Raw genomic sequence first — 15,095 nt, 5'->3', positions numbered from 1 at the left:
CGGGAGGTTGTTGAACTTCTCTTCGATGGTCAATGTGATACCCGATCTTTTTTTCATTCAATTTAGTCCACGGACTTTTTAAAAATCACCTCAATGTGGTTTTTTCATCAAATGAAGTAGCAACTTGTATTCGACCAAAAAAAAAAAAAAAGCAGCAACTTGTAACGCGAGTCCATATAAGAACTTGTTGGGCCAGTCTTGCTTGGGCCCTGGCCCATCACACATGTGAAATAATTTTCGTCCTTTCTTTTCTCAAACAGGAGTAACTGCATCTCCTACTTTAAAACAGCTTTGGTGATGTGAATTCCTTTTATCGTTTTCTTTTTTCTGTAAAAATTCCTACCATGTTCTGTAATTTTTTTGGCTTTCCACATCACTTCTCTAAAATAGTGAGCAACATTCAGCAACCGAAAATTACGGAAGTTAAAGCAAGTTGTAATAATTGTAAACCAACCTTAGTGTATCTTGTCCCATATCCCTTAGAATTTACGCATTTTAAATGCCATATTGCTCAATTTCCATTTAATGGCACTCATTCGTATAGAATATATATATACCCCAAAAGTCGTACCACTGGATTCTTGCTCCAAATCTCATTTTAGGCCTCGAGCAAGATTATTTGCTTGCAAAATATTTTCTGCAAAATATATCTTCGTAATTATTTAAATAGATTTCGCATTACAATACGGTACACATAAAATTATTAATTATAATAGTGTTAGGACTCTTCACTTAATGAGACTGGTCTCGAATGGAATAATATTACAATAAGCCATCAAAAGGTAAGTGTTACACGCTCATTTTCTTTACAAGACGTCACCTATATCGCTGCGCAATGTTCATGTTAAGAATATGTTCATACAACGAAATTACATAAACTCCAAATTAAATAATACTCCGCGATCTAATGGGTTCACTTATGCCTTTTCTTATTCGCATATCAATAATAAATCTTTGAACGTTGCGATATTCAATTAAATACACCGACTTATATATCGGTTGGCTCTGATTGATCAAATCCGATAAAAAAAATTTCAATGCCAATACACTAATTACGCAACAGAAGGAGAAAGGCAATACTTTTAAAACGACATATTTTTTTGATTCGGATATTTAACAAGTTCTTTCGAAGCACTTGTTAACGATAGAATTATACTATAATTAAAAAAGTATATTATTCGGGTCAAATTGTTTTAATGTTTTTGGACTGAAATGAGCTGACCATCTCCTTTTCGATAGGCCAACAACGAAGAAGAACCCCGAGCGGAATATACGCATATAATAATAACTCCAAAGCTGAGGATTAAATTTTCTTTTGAAAATCAAACCATAAAGCCAAATCGGCCATAAAAAATAAAAAAATAAAAAAAAAATAAAAAATAAAAAAAGCCGAAGCTCTTTGGAGGAACAGGGAGATCTCACGCCAGCCGTCGGATCAATCCTCGATCAAGCCCAGCGCAGATCACGAGGCGGAATCATGCGGTCACGCGTTCCCCCCCCAAAAGGAACCAGACGCACGGAACGTGCGGGCGCACACGATCGGAATCCTCGCATTTATTGCTAAAAAAACCATCCCGAAACTTTATTTATTTATTATGGAAAATCTTACATTTAATTCCTCATTTTTTTAAAGTTCAAATCCGCAGGCCTGTGAGGTGTTGCAGGCCGAAAGCAGGCCTCGGAAAAGCATTTTTTGAATTTAAAAAAAAAAAAATATCCAACTGGAGAGAAAAAATTAAAAATAAAACGAAATCAGATGCTAAAATCCCATTGCATCATTTTTGCTATTCGCAAAGTGGTGCTGCTGCTGCTGTTGTTTGTATAGTAGATGGAGCCAATCTCTGTGCGATTTCCGACGACGGCGATGGATTCCGCATCCGAGGAGGCGCCTCGTTCGGTTCGCCCGTCCGGCTCTCGCCGATCTGTGAGTCCTCCTCCGTTCCCTCGGTCTCTCTTCTTCGTCTTTGTTGCAAGGCGGGATGGTTTCGAGCTCGAGCCCCGAATCCCGTTCTCGTGTTGGGGAAGTGTTCGAGTTCGAGTTTGAGATTTTGCGTTCGAGTTTTTAGGGTTTTTTCGCCGCGGGCTTGGGTTGGTGCAGGAGCTGCGATTGTTAGGGTTTGGTTTGGTTTGGTTTGCGGAGGAGGAGGAGGAGGGGTGGGTGGGTGGGTGGGTGGGTGGATCTCGGTGCGGATGGATTCGAGCCTTGGGGAGTGCTGCTTCTCCGCGGCTGGGCTTCGAATGGTTTTGGAAATGTGGGGGGGAGGAAGTTGAGTAAAGTGGAGTGGGATTGATAAAAGCTATGGAAAGTGGAAAGGAGTGGGCACTTGGTGGCGGGGTTTTTGAGGGGGTCAAAAAGGGGAAATTGCAAAGCAAGTGTTGGCCTTGTGTTTTGATTTTTGAGAGACTTGAGCTGGGTTTTGGCGGCTATTGGCAGTTTCTGGTGATGAATTATTGTCTGTAGCCTGTGGTGTGAGTTTGAATTTCGGTGGTTGCTGTGGCGCGAATCTCATTTTTTTGTTTCTTGGTGGGGCTAGCGAGGATTTTTGTTGCCCTGTTGGTTCTGCTATGCTAATGAAACCGGAAATGAAGTTGTTTGTGTGTGTCTTGTTGAGAACATGAAGGATGAGAATCTGAAGTCAGCTGTATTCTGTTAAATGTTCAGGACTTGTGAGGGGAGCAAGTCAGCATCTTTTGAGCCAAAGACGAACTTCTTGACTTAGTCAAGGTAAGTGCTCTAGCTCAACTTAACGTGTTTTTGTGGTGTTCGATCTGCAGTTTGTTCTCCACAATGTGGAAACTGTCCTTGTGTTTTTGATTATATCGAGAAGTTTGTTATGTGTTTATAACTTGACTTAAATATCTTCCTGACTTTCGGTTGATATTTTCTTTAGGAGGATCTGCCTGTGGGGATAAAGTGCATTAGGATGGCTGATGGCAGCTCGGTTGACGTAATTCTAGATTTTCTCCGAAGAAATAAATTCACCCGAGCAGAGGCGGCTCTGCGTAGTGAGCTCACCAATCGCTCTGATTTGAATGGGTTCCTTCAGAACCTCGCACTCGAGGAGAAGGACACAGGCAAGTTTCCGCGTAGACAAAATGGCGAGAAACCAGCTGTCATGAATCAGGGCCCTAATTCTCGAGACGGCGGTGAAGCTTCTGAAGAACTCATTGTGAAAGAAATAGAGTATGGCACCACCAGAAATGGTCCAGACAGCAGATCTAAGAGTACCTTGGTCGAACATAGCAAACATGTTGAGATGTCGAGTAACACCGACAGGAGCTTTACTTTCCCTAAAGGTTCAGAAAAGAATTCGGGTGATTTGCAGCCATGGAAATTCAATTCTAGCAATGGCCCTTCAGATCTTTATGAAAATGATGTTTGCAGTAGTTCTCAAACCACGTCTGATCTGAAGGTCCCCGAACAGCCGAGATATTGCAATAGCGAGGCTCCTTATTCTGGCAAAGCTACTGTCTTTACTAGAGAAGATGTTAAATTTGCTGGTGAAAAGAATGCATGGGTTGTCAGTTCTAGCAAAAACCATTCTGAACCTCTTGGTGAACCTAGGGAAGTCGGCAAACAAGCAAAAGTTGGCAATGCCTACTCCAAGGACGGTTCCGATGATAATCCATGGTCTAGAAAGGAGGAGCTTGCATCTATATCAGCAGACCCATGGAAAGACTGTTCAATTAAAACAGTTTTTCCGTTCATGAAAGGGGAGACTTCAAACAATTACGACGTTATCATTCCTCATGACAAAAAGGAAGGAAAGAATAAAGCAGAGATGGGGAGTGATGTTCGGGTAGCTATTAAGGAACAGGTAGATGAGGTTGGCAGAGCTTTGTACTTTGGAAAGACACAAGGGGGTTTTGATCAGAAGAATATTAGCAGCTTAGGTTTTCCATTTCCATCTGAGAACCCAAAGGAAGAACTGCCTAGGTTGCCCCCGGTCAAACTCAAGTCAGAGGAAAAGTCCATTTCCAACAATTGGGAAGAGAAGTATGATCGCGATGGAATGGGCGCGAAGCTTGCGAGCATTGACACTGCGTTCCTCATAGGGTCATATCTTGATGTTCCAGTAGGACAAGAAATTAATTCTTCAGGTAACCGTGATTGACAAATTTCCATGTGGTCAACCATTTTGCATAGAATGCTCATTTTACAAAGTCAAGATGGGGTCCTTTTCTCAGGGCTTTTGATTTTGCCATTGGTTGCCAATATTGCATTTTCTTGCATCCAACTATAAGCTTTGCTGTTGTAGGCAGTAGTATAGGACGTGCTTGCATCTGTAAATGGCCTCTCTTTACTGCTCTCCTTGTATTTTCCTACCAGGGTTTTGTCTTCTCTTCTGGAGATCTGCATTTCAGTTACAACTGTAAAATACGTTAATGCTTTGTAACTGATGATTTAGGTGGGAAAAGGCTTGGTGGTGGCAATTGGCTATCTGTAAGTCATGGCATCGCAGAGGATACATCCGATCTGGTTTCAGGTTTTGCAACTATTGGAGATGGGTTGAGTGAGTCTATTGACTATCCCAACGAGTATTGGGATTCTGACGAGTATGACGACGACGACGATGTTGGATATATGAGGCAGCCTATTGAGGATGAGGCCTGGTTTCTGGCCCATGAAATAGACTATCCTAGTGATAATGAGAAGGGAACTGGCCATGGGAGTGTTCCTGACCCACAGGAAGGAGGTCAAATTAAAGATGAGGACGATGACCAATCTTTTGCCGAGGAGGATTCTTACTTCTCCGGGGAGCGATTTCTTCAATCAAAAAACGTGGAACCAGTTAGTGCTTCAGATGATCCGTTGGGGCTGTCAGTGAGAGAAGTTTATGGCCGGGTGGAGGAGAATGATTTAATCGCACAATATGATGGACAGCTGATGGATGAGGAAGAACTGAATTTCATGCGTGTGGAACCTGTGTGGCAAGGTTTTGTCGCACAAACAGATGAACTCATCATGTTAGGGGATGAGAAGGTTCTGAATGATTGTGGAAGGCCGCAACTGGATAATATATGTCTTGATGATGATCAACACGGTTCTGTAAGATCAATTGGTGTGGGCATCAACAGCGATGCTGCTGATTTCGGTAGTGAAGTTCGGGAAAGTTTAGTCGGGGGCAGCAGTGAAGGAGATTTAGAGTACCTCCCTGATCATGATGTTGGATCTGCGTCCCTACACTATAAAAATGAAGCAGATAAAAATTACCGTAATAGGTTGAACAGGGAACAAAGGAGAAAGTATAAGCTTGACCCCAACCAATATATTATTGGGAATGACAAAAGCATACAAACAGAAGTGAAGGGTCAATTAGATGCGGGGTTTTCGTTTCCTCCTCCATTGAGGGATGAGCAGTTGCTTCATGCAGGCTCTAGCAAATCCTTATGGTCAGAGAACTCCAATGCTGTTGGGAATGATGTAGCCGAGCAGAGATTGAATGCTTCTGTGGGAGCTGATGACATGCTAGCCACATGGAAAAGGAAAGGCAGCGACTCTTCCACTGTTAAAAGTTCAAGAGATGAAGATAATGCGAATGCTATAAGATCAGCGAATTCTTCTCCATCCTCGCTATCAAATTATGGTTATGCTGAAAGAGACTGCATCAAGAAAGAAGAGGATGAAAAACCAGGTGCGAGAGAGGATGACCCAGTGGCATCCCTGGAGGATGAGGAAGCCGCTGCGGTGCAGGAGCAAGTAAGGCAAATCAAGGCTCAGGAAGAGGAATTTGAGACTTTTAATCTCAAAATTGTCCACAGGAAAAACAGGCACGTGTTACTTTTACCTGCTATTTCTTTTACCTTTCTTCATTAAAAGTATTTATATGACTTTAAGTCGATGTTAGAGCTTGAAGCCTAAAGTTTTGTCAGTTCTATAGCTATCTCACATATTATTGTTAAACTCGCTGTCAATTGACTTCTGAATGGACGTCCTCTCTGATGTTCAGAACCGGCTTTGAGGAGGACAAGAACTTTCATGTTGTTCTAAATTCAGTCATTGCTGGGCGGTATCATGTCACTGAATATCTTGGCTCTGCTGCATTTAGTAAGGCCATACAAGCTCACGATCTGCATACAGGCATGGATGTATGTGTTAAAATTATAAAAAACAACAAAGACTTCTTTGATCAGAGCCTGGATGAGATAAAGCTTCTCAAGTATGTCAACAAGCATGATCCTGGCGACAAGTACCACATTCTCCGTTTGTATGATTATTTTTATTACCGAGTAAGTGGAATTTTCTGCTTAGCTTTATGTTACGTCCTTGTGGAAAGAGAGATTTTTTCTTTTCAGAAATTGTGCTTGGCTACTTTGTTGGTGCTAGTGGCAATTTTCTTCTCAAGTGATTCTGTTTAATACATTATTCTCTACCAAGTCGAATTGGTTTGTAGGTTTAGGTTTAGTGTCAAACGTTCTTGGAGAGTGACAGTGTGACACCTTTATAATTGTATTTAAGAGAAAAAGGTTATTAGGTTACGGGGGTGGGGAGAGAACCGGGAGGGGGGGGGGTTGGTTCTAGTGTACATGCTTTGGAACTAAAATGGCTCTGATCTTGGTCAAGCACATATGAGATTATTGTTTTAAGCTGTCGACTATTAGATATTGCACCAAGACTGGCGTAGTTGAATGATATAGTGGGATTGTTGTTCACTTGGAACTATCAGCCTTGATGTTTTTGTCATTCATGATTTGTCTGTTGAGTTGCTATTATTTTCTGCATGGTAACTTGGGGCTGTAGCTGCCTGATACAGTATCTGTCTTGTAGAAGTAAGACAAGTTTGGTAGCAATATTCTAGTCCTAGGATGAAGATGTTTGTTTCTCAATGAACCTCAATTTGAGGATGTGTTTCTACTGTGATCGTATCTCTCATGATGCATTTGAGGGTATGTGGGAACAATATGCTAGTGGCTGAATATTGTTCCGTCTTTATGGTAATTCAATTAGGGGATTATTAGTGGCTAGAAGAAGAAGAAGAAGAAAGTCAATTATCGATTGGAGCATTTACTGAATTTTTTTTCTGGTTTAAAGTTACTGAAATTTTAAGCGGCCTATTTTTCCGTGTAATTAATAAGTTGCTGCACAAGATCCATGTTTCCTAGAGCTATTGCTTTGCTTGTAATAATTAGTTCCTCATGCTATTTACCAGCTTACTTAGTGCTCGAAGGTCACGGTCCAGCTGCAGTTGGTTGTACTTGCATCATGCATTCTTGTTAGAACATTTCACTACAGGCACTTCAATGCTATTTAAGCACCAGGCAGCTTATTCCTTGTTGGTGTTCTTACCTAAGGGTAACTAGGCATATTTTGCTGTGCAAGATTTTGGTGGTTATGGTAGATCTTAGCAAAGATTTGCTGCATTGCCTTGGTCATATTTGACCTGCTTGCTATTAAATCGAAGGCTCCTTAATGTCATAAGCTTGCTTGCTTTGCAGGAGCATCTGTTGATAGTATGTGAACTACTTAAAGCAAACTTATATGAGTTTCACAAATTCAATAGAGAGTCTGGAGGGGAAGTTTACTTCACTATGCCTAGATTGCAGGTTTGGCAGTTTGCTATTTCTTCCTGAAGCATGTTTTGTTTCAATTGTGGACACCTAATGCTGTGTTGTAATGATCTGTCCAGTCAATAACTATTCAGTGTTTGGAAGCACTTCAATTCTTGCATGGCCTCGGCCTCATCCACTGTGATCTCAAGCCTGAGAATATATTGGTAAAAAGCTACAGTAGATGTGAAGTGAAGGTCATTGATCTCGGGAGTAGTTGTTTTGAAACAGATCACTTATGCTCCTATGTTCAGTCCCGATCTTATCGGGCTCCAGAAGTTATTCTGGGTCTGCCATATGATAAGAAGATCGACGTATGGTCACTTGGCTGCATATTGGCAGAACTTTGCACTGGAAATGTAAGTTCTATTCTTCAACCAATATTTACTTTCCTAACAGCCCATTGATGCGTGGAACTATTGGAGATTTATGGAGGTCTTTTTTAAACTGCTGTCTGTTGAATTCATGTTATCAAATGTGATGTGAATGGCGATCTCGTATACCTTCTTTCATGAACTTCTAAGCACGATGAGTGTGAAAATGTGCGACCAATGGCGACCTTACTGCTGTTTCATCAAAGCATCTCTGTGGATATTGGGTTGTTTATTGTATATTGAGTTGAAATATCTTCCTAAAGTTGTGAATCTTGACTTAGAGAGTTAACATCCTTTTCTACATTTACAAATTGCAAAAAAAAAAATAGTGCATTTCTTTCAAGCCTGAAAGCACACCAGCTGTCCACAACTCTAGCTCCACTGTGTTGCTGCATTAGGACACAGGTGTTGGTAAACGGTCTCGCCATGTGTGATTTGCTAGAAGTGTGCAAGGCTGTGAGATTTATATAAAGAAGGTGCAATTTGAATGATTGATCCTTCCACAAGATTTCGATTAAACATTTATAAAACTGGCGAATTCTAGAGAAATGGATGGTCTATTAGGGAATGCAGCAATGGACTGTTTTCAGAGGTGACTTGAGAGCCTGAAAGAAAACCAGCATTTTTTAGGGCAATACTTGATGTTTGCTGAGAGCTTTAGATGTTTCTAGCCTACTGCCATGGAATGTGATCAAACAGTTTCTTTTTATGAAAGTGCATTGAAGAATGTCTTCTGATGTGATGTCAACTCGGTTAAATCAGTTTAGTGCTTGCTCATGAATTTTCTCTCTACTGGCTTCTCTCTAAAAATTTGGGTTCTTGATATTGTTGCATTATTTTATGGTTTGCATGGCAAATGATAGCTCTATATTATTTGTGATTTAGTTCTTTTTTTATGTGAGTTGACTGGTGGGATTGCTGGAATTTTAATATCTCTCATTGAAACTTGCCCTTTGGTGGTTTCTTCTATTAAACAAACTTATTGATAACTTGGAAACATTTTATGTGTTGCATTTCTCTTTTTGTATTTTTCCAGTAATGGTGTGGGATTGAATTTTCGAACTATAAAGTTTGTAATTGTCTGAGTCTCTTATTGGTTGTGACACTAATTAGAACGTGTCTTTCAGGTTGATTTCGATGCGATTCTTTCTCATCATTATTGTGAATTATCATTGGTGTAGGTGTATGCACCTTTATTATGACTCTGGTGCAGATTGATTTGAATTAATTTGGCATTTTGATTAGGTTCTCTTCCAAAATGATTCACCCGCAACACTGCTTGCACGTGTCATCGGAATTATTGGCCCCATCGATCAAGACATGCTAGCAAAAGGCAGAGACACATACAAATACTTTACAAAAAATCATATGCTGTATGAGCGGAATCAGGTAATAAATTTTGTTATGTTGAAGGCTCAATGCTTCTAGCTTCCTGCATAAGGTTCTCTTGGTTTTATGGAGAATGGAAGGAAACTATACTTGGAATATGTATTTGGCAGCGGCGTTATCAGCTCAGTGTCAGTATGTCTACCTGTGGTGTTTGCCAATTTCCCTTCTTTTTGTGAGGGTGGTTGCATCTTGCATAGATGAAACGATAGATTGCACTTTGATTTTGTCAGGGATAGCATCTATGTACATTGCTTTGCTGCTTGCAAAGTTCGTTTCTCTGGGATTCCAGATACATTTTCCCTCGTCACATGATTACTAATTCGCGCTGTCTTGAGTCATGGTCCTTTTTTCTTGAAAGATCTTCTTCACGGTATTCACCTTCCATTGCTGGTTCGGTTTCTTGCTCGTCATGCTGTTATAGGTTTGCAGCCTGTAACATTTATATGGCGTGATAGGGTCCTACTAATGTCAGTTCTCTATTCTGTGATTTCCTGTTGTATGCCTGTTGAAAATAGGATGGTGCTTGCGAAGGCAAGCACGGCGATCGATGTCTTTGTTTCCTTATCTTGTAAGCATACGTATCATATAAGATGAATTTGATGCATTCTGCACTTTGATTCTCAGGATACCAACAGACTGGAATATCTGATACCAAAGAAGACCTCTTTAAGGCACCGATTACCTATGGGGGACCAAGGATTTACTGACTTTGTTGCGCATCTACTTGAGGTAAATCCAAAGAAACGCCCTACCGCTGCTGACGCTTTGAAGCACCCGTGGCTGTCATATCCATATGAACCGATATCCTCTTGAGCAATTTGAATTCTCACTGTCGAGATTACTAGAGCTTTCGTGGAAACATTTCCGAAGTTTCTCATGATAAGAAGGAAGTGGCAAGATTGAGGATCTCGCCATCTGAGGGGGTTTCCCAAGAGGTTGAAGCCCTTCTCGAATGCTGTCCATCAGCCGTGCCTGATTTTGTTCAAGTTCTCTTCCCAAGCAAGCTATATCGAAGATTTTTGAAGCGAAAGTGTAATTCCGCACGAAATGTATTATTAGGTTCTTTTTCTGGCCACTTTCTTTTTTTTTTTCAGACTGGTGGGAAGAGGAACCGTGAATCTGTTGTACATGATGTGTGATAATTCTTTTCAAGTTATGTAGTAGTAGCTTGTGAAATATTTGTTAGTCAATTTTGGTTGGTTTAATGGTTTATTTGGGTGGTAACCACTGTCCAATTCGGGATCCCGGCTAATAGCTCTTTCAGATATGCGTATATAACTTCCTAGGTAAGGTGATAGTAGCTCGCATGTGTTTTCTGCTCTTTCGACATTTCCATGTGCTGGTGTTTTTCGTCGAAAGCTTGGTTTTCAAGGCCGAAGCACTGCAACATCCGCTGTTGAACTCTTTCTAGTGGTTATGTTTTATTTGTGGGTTGGACTGGGTGTTCCCTGTACGGCGATTTTCCGAAGATCTATCGCGAGACAGACGCTTGTGATCATACGATCGCTGACATTTGGGTTCTCCGTCTGACCAATGCGAATGGAAATGAACTAAGCTAGCCGCGGATGAAACAAATTGATCATAGAAGGCATCAGAGCGATCAATTTCATGGACTTTTCTCAAAGTCGTGCATCGTCTACGGTTTTTCTCCATAAGCAGCAATATATGATGTACGTCGGATATCATGAGAATAAGAGAAACAAAATGGGGGGACCAAACAAAGCGTCACTGAAAGAGGTCAATTTACCCATTCATTCCTCTGTATGCAGTTCAAGCTTTATTGAAGCCAGTCCCACGATTCAAACTGATTCAAAGACGTTCACAACTAAAGAAAACGAAAAGAGACGAAAAAGCCGAAAACACTCTGAACGACTCAACAGCAACGGGAACAGGGAAGTAGAAATGACCTGAAGGTGGCAAGACCAAGCGTCACAGACCATGGAAACTTGGTGGAGGGATCACATCGCAGCCTTCGTGCTCCTCAAGAACAGCGCACGAGTCCGTCATACTCTGGTTAGGGGTGGCGACGTTCTCCTCGATGTGATTTTGACCGTTGATCAGTCCATCGAGGGACGCAGGGTGGAGGTGAGGGAACGGCAGGAACAAGGAATGCACCACGACCTTCTGATTCTTCATCACGTCGGGGCTCTTCATCCTCACGTAGTTGATCCTCAGCGTCGCGGGTCCGCCTGCCGTCGTCACCGCCAGATACTGCCCCCTCTCCAGCGACGGCAGCACCGTCCCCGCAGGGAGCCTCTGGAGGTCGGCCATCGCGAGGTACTGGTTGGGCACGATGTGGAAACGCACGTTGCTGACGTAGCTGACCGCGCCGAAGAAAATCGATAAGTCGTCGACGGTGAAGATGGTGGCGTTCTGGAGATTCACCAGCTCGGGGTACTTGATCTTGATCGCGAGCGCCAGGATGCCGAATCCGCTGGTCCGGAGCCGCAGCACCGCGTCGCGCAGCATCAGGCGCATGAGCGGCGAAGGAGAGGAGGATACCGGCGGCTGGAGCGGGAACGCCAGGGGCGTCAGCTTCTCGACGCTGCAGGAGAAAGGAGACAGCGGCGCGACGAAGCCTTCGAGGCCGTGGACGACGACGATCCCGTTGTTGAACATGTCGGGGCGAGAGATCTCGACGCCGTTGACGAAGATCCTGGTGGTGTTGGTCGGGCGGTGAGTGCCCGAGGTGACGGTGAGGCAGCGGCCGGAGCTCATCGTCTCGACCTTGGTGCCGAAGGCGAGCTTCTGGAGGTAGCTGAAGCTGAAGAGGCCCGGGACGATGTGTTCGCTGAGGATGCGGGGGATGGAGCAGGTGGCGCAGGACTCGATGGAGGAATCGGAGGGAGCGAAGAGGGTGGAAGGCCCGTTCCACGCCGCGAACGACGGCGAGTCGGTGAGCGAGGGGACCGCCATGGCGAGGTCGTGGAAGCCGAGGTGGGAGAGGACGGGCTCGAAGAGCGAGGTCGGCGAGAGCGAGTCGCCTATCGGCTCTTGCGGCGGCGACGGCGGCGGCGGCAAAGAAGCGAAGGGAGCTTCGTCCAGGGCGGTTGTGGTCGCGGAGGCGGAGAAGAAGATGGCTACGATGAGGATCGAGAGCCGCAGTGGCTCGATCGCCATAGCTGAGGAACCGAGAGAGAACTAGAGAGAGAGAGAGTGAGAGAGCTAGAGAGAGAGAAGTGACTGATTTTGAGTGTGAGCAGGAGAAGTTATGATGGAGTAGTACTTCCGAGACGATGAAGAAGAGACGGTTAGCGACTTCGGCGAGTTGGTTAGCGCGAGTGGCAAGCGAGTGTGGGAGTGCGCGTGGGACTCTCTGTACCGTCTTCAATTGGCGGGAAACTGGCACTCTTAGTGCTAATTTAGCCAAACGACGCCGTTTTCATTCGCTTAGTCTTCTCTCGCGCGTGAGGAATAAGTTAAGAATAACCGCCTGGGTGGGTGCCAAAAGAGTTCCGTTTATCTCGTAGGCTCCAACGCTTTACCAAAACTCGGAGCATTTCTTCTCTTCAACTGCCCCCCGCCAGCTCACGCACATCGGAATATGGCCCTCCGCTCTCTGCAACTCGCGTCCCTCACACTCGCCGTCATCTTCTCCGCCTCCGCAACCGCCGGCGGCGTCGCCCTTCTCTCCTTCCCCTCCGCCTCTCCTCCTCCGCCGCCGCCGTCGCTCTCGGACTTCGGCTACCCCCAGTTCCGCGATTTGCCCCTCTCCTCCTCCGCCTCCCTCCTCCAGCAAATCCTCGCCCACCTCGGCTTCCAGGAGCTCTCCATCTCCGTCGGCGCCGCCCTCTCCGAGTACCCCGCCCTCTCCCGCTGGAACGGCCCCGTCACCATCTTCGCCCCCTCCGACGCCTCCGTCGAGCCCTGCGCCGCCTGTCCCCTCCCCCGCCTCCTCGCCGAGCACGTCGTCCCGGGCTTCTTCTCCTCCTCCGCCCTCCAGGGCCTCGCCTTTGGCACCAAGATCGAGACCATGAACCCCCGCCGCTGCGTCGCCGTGACCTCCGCCTCCGATAGTTTCGCCAACGCCACGAGGATGTTCATCGACGGCGCCGAGATCACGCGGCCCGACCTGTTCGACAACGGCATCATGATCGTCCACGGCCTGGACGGCCCCGTCTCCCCCCTCTCGCCGTCCTCCTGCACCGACGCCTCTCCGCGGCCGTCGTTCGAGGCGGCGCCTACTTCCCTCGCCGGACCGCCCCCGCTGATCATGAGCCTGATGCTCCGGGACGCCATGCTCCGGCTGCGGAGCGGCGGGTACGGCGTCCTGGCGCTCGCGATGAAGGCGAAGTTCGCCGAGCTGGTCGCCCTCGAGAACGCGACGATCTTCGCGGTGGAGGACGACTTCATCTTCTCCGACCCGCGCAACTACGCGGGCGACGTGAGCTTCCACATCGTGCCGGACCGGTACCTCGCGGGGGACGACCTCCAGAACCTCCCGGTGGGGTCCACGCTGGGCACGATGGAGGAAGGGCAGGATCTGGTGGTGACGAGCGCGGGTGGGCCCGCGGGAGGGACGGTCCAGATCAACCGCGCGCGCGTCAAGATCCCGGAGGTGATCAGGAACGCGAGGGTCGTCGTGCACAGCTTGTTCCTGCCGTTCTCGCACCTCCAGATCGGGCCCCTCTCCCCCGCCCCCGCGCCCGGCGCACTGATCGACGGCGGCGGGGGCGAGGATCGGACGGCCGGGGACGCGTCGGAGTCTTTGGAAGAGCTCGGCGGGTGCGGGCTCGGGCCCACCCAGATCGAAGATGGCCACGGCCCATGACGATGGGGGCGCTGACGGAGACTCAAGTCCACGAATTCTTTTGTTCTCGGGTCTTTTGTAAATCCTGACCAAAACAGAAACATTTTTGCTTTTCGTTAATTCGATTCTTCGCGGTATGGTCAGTTGGGTAGGCGCTTTTATGTTCAGGCGACTTTTTGCTCGCGTCGGCTTTCGTCGAGATTGATTTGGTTAGGCGAGTCTTCTTGGAGTAACTCTTACGATATCGAGACTCTACCAAATGCATCGTTGACTTGGAACTCGAGGGGGAATGATGATTAGGCCGTGGATTAAGGTCCAAACCTCGTCGTGGCGGGGAATTAGGAAACAGGGCCGGCGATGTGGGGAATCACTTAGTCAGATCCCACGGGCGGTATTCCCAAGGCGTTGACCGCCTGATCTCGCAATTAGGCGGGTAATTAATGGTGTCGAGTAGTTTAGTAAGTAGAGAGGGGAACGCCTTAGAGACGGGTTTTGCTTTCAATTCGGTTGACGTGCGTCCTAAGTACCCAACCCCCGGACCATCGCCTATATCTTTTGAATTTTTCCGGCCAACCGTGACCACCGGAACCAGCATTTCAGAATAAAATTGGAAGGATTAGGGAAAATTAAGTTAACCAGCTAATTACGTCTTCACCTTCGGGTTTATTTTTATTTAAAAAAAAAAAGAATTCGTCTCTTTAATCAACTCGTTTTATTCGCTAATCGTAATTACGCGATATATGGCCAATTTCACTTGGGCTTTAAAAAAACAAAAGAGGACTTAACAATTCGCCCACATGTCTCGTAATGCGAAACGCGACGGCCCGCGGGACATGACATGCGCCCTTCCACCAAAGAGGTGGCATGGAAAACGTCGGTGGCACGTCAGAAACAGGGAAAAGTAAAAATAAATAAAAAAAGGAAGAAGGAAACGCCTCTGGGGGGAAAGCCTGCAGATGAAGCATCGCTCCTCCCGACGGGCACCCCATCTCTCTCAAATCTGACCATTCAATGAAACCCCCTCATTACTACGC

At 45.7% G+C, this 15,095-nt stretch overlaps 3 protein-coding genes across 3 annotated transcripts; 2 read left to right on the top strand and 1 right to left on the bottom strand.

Moving 5' to 3' along the window:
- The first annotated feature begins 1,771 nt into the window (after window positions 1-1,771).
- LOC115676049 (uncharacterized) lies at window positions 1,772-10,535 on the top strand. The gene is made up of 9 exons (XM_030598905.2): window positions 1,772-1,924; window positions 2,663-2,725; window positions 2,892-4,101; window positions 4,410-5,772; window positions 5,952-6,231; window positions 7,438-7,545; window positions 7,629-7,907; window positions 9,168-9,311; window positions 9,936-10,535. The coding sequence occupies exons 3-9, from the start codon at window positions 2,925-2,927 to the stop codon at window positions 10,122-10,124; spliced, it is 3,540 nt and encodes a 1,179-aa protein (XP_030454765.1). The 5' UTR covers window positions 1,772-1,924; window positions 2,663-2,725; window positions 2,892-2,924; the 3' UTR covers window positions 10,125-10,535.
- On the bottom strand, window positions 10,225-12,595 carry LOC115676079 (fasciclin-like arabinogalactan protein 21). The gene is made up of 2 exons (XM_056318085.1): window positions 11,219-12,595; window positions 10,225-11,115 (listed from the first exon to the last, which is right to left on the bottom strand). The coding sequence occupies exon 1, from the start codon at window positions 12,429-12,431 to the stop codon at window positions 11,241-11,243; it is 1,191 nt and encodes a 396-aa protein (XP_056174060.1). The 5' UTR covers window positions 12,432-12,595; the 3' UTR covers window positions 10,225-11,115; window positions 11,219-11,240.
- A 260-nt stretch (window positions 12,596-12,855) lies between these two features.
- On the top strand, window positions 12,856-14,082 carry LOC115676238 (fasciclin-like arabinogalactan protein 21). The gene has a single exon (XM_030599112.1). The coding sequence runs from the start codon at window positions 12,856-12,858 to the stop codon at window positions 14,080-14,082; it is 1,227 nt and encodes a 408-aa protein (XP_030454972.1).
- The last annotated feature ends 1,013 nt before the right edge of the window (window positions 14,083-15,095 follow it).

The sequence above is a fragment of the Syzygium oleosum genome, unplaced genomic scaffold (assembly GCF_021117445.2).
Source record: "Syzygium oleosum isolate NSW1041296 unplaced genomic scaffold, Sole_v2.1 Sole_v2.01, whole genome shotgun sequence".
Classification (NCBI taxonomy): domain Eukaryota; kingdom Viridiplantae; phylum Streptophyta; class Magnoliopsida; order Myrtales; family Myrtaceae; genus Syzygium; species Syzygium oleosum.
The sequence above is the reverse complement of the archived record's forward strand: the minus strand, read 5'-3'. Positions and strand labels throughout refer to the sequence as shown.